At 46.3% G+C, this 12,949-nt stretch overlaps 1 protein-coding gene across 3 annotated transcripts in view; it reads left to right on the top strand.

Moving 5' to 3' along the window:
* ASZ1 (ankyrin repeat, SAM and basic leucine zipper domain containing 1) overlaps positions 1 to 12,949 on the top strand; it is an 850,966-nt gene that overhangs the window by 174,004 nt on the left and 664,013 nt on the right. For all 3 annotated transcript variants that reach the window (XM_069627941.1, XM_069627942.1, XM_069627943.1), the window contains one exon: positions 10,837 to 10,948. In XM_069627941.1, the coding sequence (XP_069484042.1) occupies positions 10,837 to 10,948 (112 nt within the window). The remainder of the gene's footprint in view (positions 1 to 10,836; positions 10,949 to 12,949) is intronic.

Below are 12,949 nucleotides of genomic sequence, written 5' to 3'. Positions count from 1 at the left end.
ACACACGAGGAAAATACCTTTGTGAGCACATGCAAGGCCATTCCCCCTTCCTCCCAGTGAAGCCTGCCAGACGAAAAAGCAGAGGCCTGTGCCGCGCTGCTCCACCTCCCCCAATTTGGCTGGAGCCGCTTCAAGCATTCGCATTCCCCCGCAGCACCCAAGGCCACGGCCTGCCACCTGAATTATTTACAACCCAGCAGTAAACCCCGGCCTTAAAACACAGATCCAAAAGCGCCCTTTCTTAGACTCCACGACCCGCCGGCCCACCTTAGGTTAATGCCCCTGTACAATTAGGACACCCAATATTATGGCAACATCACAAGAACACATCCATAATGACTTCTAACAAGACATGATGACACAGTCCGCCTGTCCCATGCCCCGAGACCCAACCCCACGACCTCTGATACCCGGTCAAAAGGATGGTGGTAACCATGTATTGACGAATCGCCAACAGACCCCACCCCAGGTGCATTCCTCCTGTGTTGCATTAACCTGTAGAATAACCTATTGGAAGATTTACCAGGGAAGATAATATTGCAATGTTGAATGACTGCGGGGTGCGTGGCCCTAGGGCAGAAAGTCAGGAAAGACATTCATCTCTGACACTGATCACGGTTGGCACAACAACACCGCCCGGATGAGCCCAGCTGACCTGCCAGGCCCAGCCCAACCCACGAGGGTAACCAGTGACGTCCTCCAGCCGAGGCAAACCACATCGCAGCAGCACCTATAGCTAGTCGTCGCCACCCAATCCCCATGAACCTGTGCCCCCTATAGCATGTAGGTTCTTATGACGTTTTTTGTAAATATATACGCCTGTCTTTGCTATTGTCAGACAGAGCGCTCTCCGAGTTTGCAGAGTTCTTTGCATGCCCTATTTTGATCGATAAACTCCCATTTAAGCTCACCCGCACTTTGTCCTGGCCTTATTCCCATCCTGGGAGAGTCCATTATTGTCTCTCATTGCGGGGAGGATCGTGCTATCTGGGGACGCTTGCCTTCAGTCGTTATGATGTTCCAGGCCACTGTGATGTTCCGAGATCAAGGAGAGACTGCACATGGTAAGTGGTTTTCGTTGTCCTTGCGTGGCCGTGAGGGAGTGCTCACTAATAATGTCTCTCTTGTCTCTTTCAGGTTGCTGCAGAGTTCTGAAGATGGATGCGGTGTCGTGATGAAGAATCCCCGGATCGCGTGTATTCAGGTGAGCACCTGGTGGTAGTTTGAAGATGGAAGATTCAAGACCAAAGCGAGGCTGCTACTTTAAGCGCTGAATAATGGTGGTGTTCTTCTTTCAGATACAGGATTCAGCACGTGGCAGGATGCAAAAAACACTCGAGATCAGAACTGGACACGGTGAGCGTTACGCTGCTAACTGCAGAATAACGCGAAGCATGTGCTGCTGTTTGGGTGTGGCTTATATAGCCCAAGTAAAGTAGTTCCAGGTGAAGTAGTCCCAGGCCCGGCCGCACATGAAACACTAGACCGCATAGCTCAGTTCTGTGGACCTGAGCTATAAGTGCTTCATGTTAACTGAAGTCCCAATCCAAATGTTGTACTTAACAACATTATGAGCCTGGCCCCAAAGGCGCCAGGAATGGCTCCAAGAGAGTCCCTGATGGTGTTTTGTGGCCTTTGATGCCACTATGGAAGCCTGTAACCTGGCCCTAGCCGAAAGGCTGGTTTGGCCATGATGACCGGGGGCATGAATCATGACGAATACGAGAGACCTCTTCATCATTCTAAAAGAATTACAATCCCCTTCTCCCCCTGTAGATACCTGCACCAAAAATAAGTCTTGGTGCACCAATATTCAAGCAGCACTCTCTAACAAAATTTACCTCCTTCAAAAGAAAATTGAAAATAAAAAAAACAACCTCCCTGCAAACTCCCTCTTGCTGAAGCCACAAATGTCCTCCAACAAACCTGAGCATTGCTTCAAATTCATGCCACTCACTCGCCGCGAAGTGGAACATATAACAGCCTCCATCAAACCCTCTAATTGTCAGGGGGACACATGTCCTGCTCCCATAATCAAAGAAGCAGCTAGGGGGAGTTAGCCCCTTTTATCACGACTCTAATAAATTCCTCTTTCAATACTTGCACTGTCCCAACAAACCTAAAAGACGCTTGGGTCCTCCCCTTACTAAAAAAAACTTGACCCACCCATCCCAAGTAATTACAGACCCATCATGACTGTACTGTTTCTGTTGAAGATACTAGATAAAGCAGCATACCTGCAAATTCAGGCGTACCACAAGGCTAACATCATGCTACGTGTCATGATGCCTACCCCCGGGCATCCGGATCAAGCCCATCAGCCCCGGGAGCAGGCATCCAGACATTTACAAAAACCCCAGCAGCCCCAGCTAGGGGCTGTCTGGGTTCAGTCCTGGCGCCGTAGGCACCAGGCTCATAATATAAATCAGTCCTGGCGCCAGGCTCATAGACATTACTTACCTCATGCAGACCATGCTGCAAATAAATCCAAGCCAACATGAGGCCTGGATGGGACTATTTTACTACAGGGACTATTTTTTACTCGGGTGTGGTCCTGGGGAACTTCTTTCCTGGGACTACTTTGGAGGCTATTTAAACCACGCCGAACAGCAGCACATGCTTTGTGTTATTCTGCATCCAGCATCCAGTCTTCTGCCACGCCCGCGTGCCTGCAGCCAGCATCCAGTCTTCTGCCACGCCCGCCTCGAACCCGGAGCTCTTAGAATAAAGAGGAAGAAAAGGACAAGGTTAGAAAACTAACTTATTTCAAATTCCTCACCTGTTTCCGGATCCATTTTATCCCCCGACCTGGAAAGTACATCAGTCCTGCACGAGTCGCTTCGCCAGCTCCAGCACGGCGCCATACTCGCCAGTTCTCACAGCATCTTTCAATCCGGCACTGTCTCCATCATTTCTTTGCCGTACTCCGGCACCTAGGGGCACAAGAATAACAAGGTGAGCCAAGGGAATCAACAAATACCTTTTACCACCATAGACTTACTAGATTTACCACCAGCGGTATTATTCTCCATATCTTCATATGCCGCATCTGTAAAGAGGGAGAAAAACAACACGTTAACGCATACAATAGTTACCGGATAGCGTTGGGTAACACAGACTCTTACCTGAACGCAGTTCGGGCTGGACTGCCCCTTTGGGGGTGGGGCCAAGCCGGATTTGCATGTGGTCTTTCCCCTTCAGTAATGGCTTGGCAGGCGAAGAACGGTGGTCTGGAGGGTTGCCCAGAGCAATCCCAGTGGTTAAGATTCATTCTAAACCTTCCAGCCATCACCTCTTTGTTTTTGCTTTGTCACCCCGAGTGGGACAGGTATGCCCAGACGTGGGTCCCGTGCCTGCTGGGCCTAGAGACCCAAGCTACTCCTCACTGATGAGCACCAACAAGGGCGAAACATGTTTGGGGATGCTTGTGGTTTCGTGCAGAAGGGATGTGGCCTAGCAGTTCGGGCTGGACTGCCCCTTTTGGGGTGGGGCCAAGCCTGATTTGCATGTGGTCTTTCCCCTTCAGTAATGGCTTGGCAGGCGAAGAACGGTGGTCTGGAGGGTTGCCCAGAGCAATGCCAGTGTTTAAGATTCATTCTAAACCTTCCAGCCATCACCTCTTTGTTTTTGTCTTACCTGAACGCCAGCAGCAGCTACAAGACCTTCTTCTCACAAACTCAGTTGCAACTTAAGGAAGGAAGGGGACAAGAGTGAACATCGGGCACATTGAACTCTTTGAACTCGATACTTACCAATCCCACCTGGGACTTCAGAGTCAATGCTTACCGGAACTCTCCCAACGCCTTCAAACCACTGAAGTAACTGGTATCTATGCGCCCCTGCAAGACACGCACGATGGAGAGCTCATCTTTTACAAACATGAGGTGAGGTTACTAAGGGGATATCGGAGGTGATTAGTGGGGGAGAGCGAGAACAGTTGGGAGGCCATCACTAAAACCCACAGGTGGCTAATCCATGTCTCCACTTGCAGGAAAATACTTCTTCGGGTCCAGCAGACAAGAGTAGGCGGGCCAGTCCAGACAGTCATCTCTGCACTACGCATCACGTTGACGGAGCCGATCGACACCCCTGTGGGGTCCAGGTGAGCGTAACACTAGGTCTACGTTAGTCATGCTTTGGACCTAAACATGGAACCGAAACAGCACTCATAGATTTTAAAAATCAAATGCACGATATTAGGGATAAAGGAACATTGGCCATCCTCCTTCTATTAGACCTCTCAGCAGCATTTAACTCAGTAGACCATAAAGTCCTATGTAACCACCTAAAATCAGCTGCCTTCTTCTCGGATGAAGCCACTGCTTGGATCCAATCCTTTCTATAACCAGAGTCTTCTCCCCCACTTCAGTGGCTGAACCTATTCCGATTACCTGCAGAGTACCACAGGGGTCATGTGTCTCCCCCACGATGTACATCTTCACTAAGCCATTATTCGATGAACTTGATAATCTGGGTGTCACATGCACTAATTATGCTGATGACACCCAGATTCTCTTCCCGATCACCTGTGACCACGAGGTGGACATAACGATTAATAAAATGTACCCCATCATTCAGGCCTGGATGGCATCTCATGGCCTCTGCCTTAATGATGAGAAGACAGAGCTTTTGCTCATAGGCTCCTCCCCAAGACTAAACAAACTAAGCAACCTCTTCAAATCATTTAATGTTGATGGCAATATTATCGCAGTATCCAAGGAGGTAAAAACCTTAGGTTTTCGTTTGACTCAGCCCTTAACCTAAAAAGACAATTTAATGCCTCAGCCTCAGCCACGCTCTACATGTGCAAGCTCATTAACGCTTGCAAGCCATTTCTCCCCACACTAAATTGCATCACCTTGGACAGGGCACTAATCCTTTCCAAAATATACTACTGTAATGCTCTAAACCTCGGGTCCAGCAAACACAACATTAACAAATTACAAACGCTGCAAAATAACACTGTATGAATTGTACTAAACACCCCTAGAAAGCAGCATATCTCTGAGGCTAGATGTAACATTAAATGGTTAGTGGTGAAAGACAGAATCACCCTTAAATCAATCACCCTCACTCATTAATAATAATAATAATACTCTTTTGTGGATAAATCCACAAAAAAACACTTTGGCTCAACCCAACAGAACACCGCTCTCTCATTGCCTTAAAACCCCCAGATAAAAACTCAAGAGCATGTGGTAGCAGTTTCCCTGTGCTAGCTTCCAACTTATGGAACACAAGGTATGTACATCAGAGGTCAGAGCCTTCCTTCCATTGTTTCAGAAAAAAACGCTAAAAATTGGCTTACGTCCTGTGACATGTAACTGAATTCCTATTCCTTAGTGATACAGCTCTGTTATATGCCTTGTAAATTACTTTTTAAACTGTTGATATTAGTGTATTGTGAATAACCTGTCCCATATCTCCCTCTGTATTATTTATCTGTACCACCTCCTGTTGTTTAATCTTGTAAACCTTTGTAACGGCTTCCAGATACCCAAGGGTTAGGCACGTTTTATTAATCAATAAACAAACAAAAGCTTACATTCATTTTTGCCTCCCCCATTCGTTCACCCCGTAGCGTTCCGTGTATCTCCCTTCTCTGCATTCTTGTTTTTTCCCATCTTTTGATCCCCTCCATGCTCTTGATACATAAGAATGCCCCTCAATCCAAACCTCTGTATGTTCTTGTAAAGGAAAGTAGACTGTTGGACCAATGAAATGATATGATAAATATACGCTTATTTGGCAGGTTAAAACTCGCTCACATTATTAGTCTCTTCCCCTCCCCATACTTAGCCCTACCACATGGTGAATGTGAAGATACTCCATCCATTGCCTGCTGTCGGCCGTGACCCCCCCACCGCCTTCCCTTGTCAATGCCAATAGCTGACTGTGCTGCACAATGGAGTACAGACTTAATTCATACAGACCTGTAATCTGCGAACAGTGAGATAGCCCTCCTCATCACAAGACAGTTAACTAAGCATAACTGCTTTCATCCTCATTCCAGCATAAATGCTTTATCTTTACCGCCTGCTCTGCCCTCCCAAACCATCCTGTGCTTGCTGGCTATCTACCATAGTGGTGACCTTAATCCAACTTTTGCTATCGATTAAACGCCTGCCTGGCTTGTGTCTCAACCTGTACCCAAAGCATGCCTGCATGTCATGAACAGTTGTTCGCCCCAACGCTTTTCCTGGAACTTTCTCTGAATTTACCTTACTGATTGGCAACAACTTCATCCATTTACGGGGCATTAATATAACTTGAATCTCTCCTAGTCCCACCTTACTATTCCTTTTATCATGCCAGATGTGAGCCCTTTATTATGGGTGGTTATGGCTGTCCTATACTGAAAAAGAGATTGTAACTCTCATCTGGTAAATCCGATCTGGCAGTTGTCATTTGTAGCACTCCCCTGAACTGGAACTGGCTCAGTGGGGACCTGCCTTTGTCCACTTGTACCCCTGTGATGGTGGCCTGGCCACCAGAAAATCTCCTAAAACAGAAGCTTGAAAATAATCCTCATGAGCAGATCTCCTTAGCCATCGACTGTGCCTGTCCCACCTTGCTCCAGCTTTGACCACCTAATCCTTAATCTAATGCATTCATCCGTGATCAAGATGTCTTCCTAAAACAGCATTTTGCCCCCTGCATCTGCGTTAGACCTAGGCACCAAATCATTTATCCTTGATTCTGCAAAAAATGTCACAGTAAAACATGATTAATACAGCAACCTTTTAAACGTGGAGCTGCAGTCCACTCCCAGATCATCTAACCGGTGAACACAATAAGCTAAGGTACAAGGGGACACCGTCATCCATAGCCGCAGGCCTGCTCTGGTCCAAACGCTGCAATGCAGTCCGGTAAACCCTTGGTGGGATCCCACAGCACTGCTGGCTGTTAGTGGAACACAATTGAGGCTAAGTGACTTGCCAGACAAGATTATTTTGTCAGCCAACAGTCTTTCGGCATCTCTAAAGCTTTTGGATGGTGCAGGTGGATAGTGAGGATTGCATGCTCTAGATCTCTTTAAGCATTGTCATAAACATGCTAAAATGACTAAATAGTGCCCAAGGTTTCTTTGTCTCTGTTATGTAATTTATTAAGCACAAGGTTCGCCAGAAATGGTTTTGGCTGTACTCGGCAGGACAGTGGGAAATATACCTAAAACCAGTACGTTTTCACGGCCTGACGAGAGGTGGTTGACTTGGGCCCAAAGACGTCAAATCAGGGATTTCCACAGTGAGGCGGTTACTACAGAGAAAGAACATCCACCAGTCAGATCAAATTTAAACATAAGGACGGGGAAAAGGCGGGCATCCACGGAGCGCAATGCTCTAAGAATTCTTTCTAATGCGAATGTTTACATGGAGATGCTCAGCCCCATGGCCATAGAAGGCGCAATGCACGAAGCATAAAGCTTTAAACTGAATGTGTCGGGCTACTGGGAGCCAGTATAGTTTCCGCAGCACAGGTGAGATAGGGCACAGCGTGGCGTAGAAGTGGCCACGACGCTGCTAAATTCTGAAGAATCTGAAGGCGTTGGAATGGATAACGAAGTTGAGCCAAAAATAAAGAATTACAATAAGCAATATGACAAGCGCAGAAACCACAGAAGCACAAAGTTGTACTAGAATAAAAGGCAGGACGCTGCTAAGCATTTTTTATTGAAAATAGCTCCGCTGACCTACTGCACTCATTTATGGTTCCATTGAGAGTGAAGTAGATATTTTAACTCCTACGTTTTTAACTACAGGAACAGGAGAAGGGAAAAGACCCAAAAAGGAGGCCAGAAAGCAGGGTTCCAAAAAGAAGCAGAAGGAGGGCCCACCACCACAACCTCCGTTTTGCCGCCATTCAACTTGACCCATTTGTTACACATCCATTCGTCCATGGCCTCATACAGCCCCTGAACCTGGCTGCTGACTCAGGTAGAAAGGTCAAGCAAACCAGGTTCTGGGTGTCATCTGCATATGAATAGCAGAGGAAGCTGTGGGAGGAGATGAGTTTGGTCAAAGGTTGAATATACGCATTGAACAGCACCGGTGAGATGGCAAACCATTGGGAGACACCACAGGAGAGAGACACAGATTGGGAGTGAAATGGGGGAAGAAAGAGTTTGGCAACTGTCTGAAAGAAAAGAAGAAAACAAGGCTTCAACAGTACCAGAGAGGCCGGCTCCTGTCAGACCATCAAGCAGGACAGCATGATCGATGTATCGGATGCAGCAGGGAGGGCAATCAGCAAAAGAGTGCACATGCCATCTTAATCATGTATCCTAGCCACATTGTCCATGACGGTGACCAGCACACACTCGGTCCCGCGACCTGGATGAAACTCAGATTGTGAGTGATGGAAAAACAAAGACTCTTCAAAGAAAGAATTAAGTAATGGACAAACCAGGGATTCTAAAAGCTTCATTAGGAATAGGAGTAGAGAGATGGATCGAAAGTTAGCCAGAGTGAGAGGATCCAATGATGATTTTTTCAACAAAGGAATAACCGTGACATGTTTAAGGGATGCAGGAATTAGTCCTATTTGAAAGGAATCCTTCACTGCTTCTGTCAATAGAATGCCAACTTGTTGCAGAATGTTCTTAACAAGACAGGGTTCAATAGGATCCATAGGTATGCAGATTTCAATTCAGAAACGCTGCTATAATATCCTTGCGCCTATAAACCGGAAACGCAGACCATGAGATTGTGGGAGATGGGACAGTAGCAGTATCGGATGGTAAAGTGGCACTCAAGGGGCTTTCAAAGCCTTTCTGTCCAGGTTGTTGGGCGCACGAACAGCAGCTTTTGACAAAACAATGTCGCCCTCGCCGCGATGGGTTCGGAAGTCTTTCAACTTTTTCAGGGGGCTAGGTGCTATTGCCTTCCTAAAAAATTCCTCCAGCTCGGCTTTGGAAGCCCTTTTTCTAGGAAAGCGTACCCTTTTTCCCTTTGGCGAGGAATCTGAAGAGGTTGATCGAGAACTATGGCGTCTCTTTTGGGGCTTCTTCGAGGAAGACAAAGAGCAACAAACTTCTACCTAGAACGCTTTGTATGTTTGCTGCATCTTTTTTATCGGTGACGAGAAACATCTCTCGAGATTTTGTCTTCAGACGATTTAGCCTTCGATGGAGTGATCATAGACGATTCGGGGAAAGGCCTACCCATGGCGAGTTTCCCCTTCCTCTCTTTTCAGGCTTTCACCATCATTGATCGACACGAGCCACAGTCATCAACTTTGTGGCCCGATCCCAGGCACTAGAGACATACTTGATGCAGATCTGGTGGACATTTTTAGAACTGCAATCGGCACATTGCTTCAATCCTGTTTTCGAGGTAGATGAAGGCCTATTCAACAATTTCTTCAAAGTGCACAGCAAATAATGAACGCTGAGGCGGGTGAACTGTTTTGAGCAAGCTGTGCGTAAAACGGAACTCAGGCAACAGGCGCAGTGCATGCCATTTATACTGACAGAGGAGGCTGTCGATGGACACGAAGTCTGCAATGATGACGCACAGTGCCCTCTTCTGTGAAACGTTTCTGAGCTGCAAGGAAGAAATCAGAATATATCAAAGATGAGGAATACATGGGAAGAACATCCAGTCAAACGAACATTACCAGGCGTAAGTAATATGTTCTTTTAGCTCTCTCCCAACTTCTTTACCCTGCAGAGCAACTTCTTAACTGCTTTGTGCAGTACCTTCTCCTTTCCATCTCAATGGTCCCTAGACCTTGCACCTGCTATACCCCTTTGGGCACTTTATCCACCCCTGAGGGTATTGCCACTGCTCTAAATAATTTCACCCTATTTGGCCACTGCTCACTGTACCCTTACTCTCTTGGGCCATGTGTCTTGGCACAGCCTCCCGGTTTCTAGCATTGCCCTGACCCATGGACCTCTTCTCTAGTCTGTTGGGTCTTGTTCAATCTGTTGCGCTGTACTCCAGCCTTCCCCCAAACAAGTTCCTGCATCCACCCTGCAGTATCTGCTCCACCTGCTTTGCCAGACTGAACTTGTGGGATTTGTATGGGGAGTTGGCCCCACCATCCAGCCTTTCTCTGTTAAAAGGGTACTCTGGAGTGTTAGGTGGGTAGGGCATTGGCTGTCACGCTCTGCCCCCGAGGAGCCTTGCAGCCCTGATATGACACTTGGGATTGGCTCAGACCTCCACTTGGGCAGTCCACACTCGGGCAGTCCACACTCGGCTGCGACACCCTTGCCCAGACTTCAAGTCTCTTGCTGGGATCATAAAACTTGTGTCTCTCTCTTCAGGCAGCTGGAGTAGAGATAAGCTAGGATTGGCTAGTGAGCCCCACCCCGGCCAATAGGATGGCTTCCAGTTCTGATGTTATACTTGGGGCTGGCTAGAGCCTCGTCTTGGGTGGTGTTCTTTCTGGTTGCCACAACATGCACCAGGGGGTGGACTCCCTTTGCCAATCTGTCCATAACTGTATGAAAGTGAAAGCCTTGTGCACTGGCTAGCTGCCCAGCAAATTTCCTGTTCTAATACAGGTCTCTTCTTTCCTCTGTAGATTTATATGGGATTCCTGCACCGGTATGAATGCGAGCTAGAGTGCAAGCACTGATGTTTCTGCAGGGCCGTAGTACCTCAGTTCCCTTAAAGGGGCAGGAGTGCTTCTTCCCTCAGATGAAGACAATTTGGGTCCTGCTGGTGGGTCATCCCCAAACCCCTTTGGGCCCATAATCTGCTAGCGTGGGAGTCATCTGACCCGTTAGGTCACTAACATGGCCATTGTAAATGTGTTCTCGATATGTTGATGAAATTATATCATCTATTTCTGATTTGATTTGTTATTTGGTTGTTCTCTTTGTAGAGGGATTTACAGTTCTAATGGCAGCTTGTACGGCTCGTTCTTCAGAAGAGAGCATTTTGAAATGTGTCGAGTTGCTCCTTTCAAGAAATGCCAGTCCAAATGTGGCTTGCAGGTAAGGCGTCCTAATGATTGCTTATGATAATGCATTTATACTTTTGTTTCCATCGAGACCGTCTTTGTTAATTTTTTACTCAACACTGCTGGTGTTCCACAAGGCTCTGTATTGGGTCTGCTCCTCTTTACACTCTACACTTCTGCTCTTGGGGCACTAATCTCCTCCTTTGGATTTGCATACAAAAGTCTTTGTGATTGACACCCAAATCATCTTCTCTTTTTCGAAACTCCTCTGATCTCTATCAAAATGTCCAACTGTCTGTCATTAAATATTGGATGGCTTCGGACTCTGATGTTAAACTACTAGAAGAGAGGTCCTCTTCTTCCCTACCAGAAGCTCTCTCTCATCTCAGTCAGTAACGCTTTATTTCGATATAGAAATACCATAAAAGCAACAAGATCATACAAAACTTAATTAAATTAAGATCTGTAACAAAACAGTAAATAAGTACAACAATGCACAAAATAGCAGTAAAAACAATACAGGACAGCAGCGCATTACACAGTCATGTAGTACCTACTCATCCAGAAATCTATGGACCATAACATACCAGCTCAAACTAGTATGGTAGACTGTAGCATCCTTGGGCAACCGCAGGGCTCTCCAAAGGTGTACATATAGCACAAAAGGGGCAGACATTTAATCTTCGTTTCCCGAGTCCTGTGATGTAACCTTATTCTGCCTTATAGGCCAAGCCCACCCCAAATACTTAGATGATGGTAAACTACCAGGCCGGCACTAGCACTACAGCAGAGACTTAAAGCTTACTTTGTTGTTCAAACTTGCCTTTCCCTGAAGATCAAACTCAGGAATCCCCTTTTAGGTGTTAAATAATGAGGACAAATTAAAATAAAATGGACAACATTTTTAGTTTGGTCTGGACAGAAGATACATTCTGCCGACAAGTTGGTGTTCCACCTGTTACAAACGGCAATGTGTCCATTCAGAGTTTTAGATATAAAGCTCTTTCATATTTTGGGTTAACATAGTAAACATATGCTTTGTAGCCTTGTACTTGTTTCAGATTCCAGTATCTTGATAGCAAGGTAGATTGATTGACATTGCTCATTATATCCTGCACTGCCTTTGCCTCATATGCACCATTAATAACCAATTTGTTCTTAGAAGTCATACTATCCGGACTGGCCCATAGCTCACTCAGCCCTAAATACAAATAAGGTAGCAGGCGACCCTCTCCAGAAAGAAAATGGCATGATAACCTGTTGTGCCCTAAAATGTTAAGTTCTTATATGGGTGAACCACGGGAGGGAACTACTGCCGACCTTTGATAAAAGGTCAATGAGTGCACCTTTATACTTGCCCAATTGGTCCACAGTCCAGAGTCTTACCCAGTAATAGACCGCCCACGCTTTAAAAACATCTCTATGCGTTGTATACCAGTGTCCAAAAACACTGGCAAATTTGGTATACAATAGGGTAGGGCAAGGATGTTTTTTAAATATTTATTTTCTATAGTGAAAGGTTCGGGCACCCAATGTTCCCCCAAATCTCTGTTCCAAACATTGCTGCCTGTCTAGCTTGGGCCTTGTATGCCTCAAAGAAGACCTGCACCGCCCCATTCCCATTTTCACTAGTGAACCTCGGATGTGCTCCACTTTACCTTGGCCAGAGTAATATCTGCTCTAGACAAGTGCCCATCCCATCGACAGTTTGCCTTAACTCTTAGTCAAGCATTGATGTCATCCTTTTTCTTCCTTCTGTCAGTATTAAAGATCATGGATTTTGTCTCTGAGGCACTTACTGACAAACCATTCTTATTACAGCGTTCCGCAAATGCATTTAGTTGTTTATTAAGCCCGATATGCGTTTGGGAAAGAAGCACTGCATCATCTACGAACATTAGTACCAGGATATTTTCTTATGGTAAAACCGGGCCTTCCCCTGTGAGGCCAGTAAATTCTCAATCACCCTGTTGATGAAATGTAAAACAGTTTGGGTGTGAAGACAAAGTCCTGGCGCACTCCCATGCCTATTTCA

The sequence above is a fragment of the Ambystoma mexicanum genome, chromosome 12, assembly GCF_040938575.1.
Source record: "Ambystoma mexicanum isolate Mex_15411 chromosome 12, UKY_AmexF1_1, whole genome shotgun sequence".
Classification (NCBI taxonomy): domain Eukaryota; kingdom Metazoa; phylum Chordata; class Amphibia; order Caudata; family Ambystomatidae; genus Ambystoma; species Ambystoma mexicanum.
The sequence above is the reverse complement of the archived record's forward strand: the minus strand, read 5'-3'. Positions and strand labels throughout refer to the sequence as shown.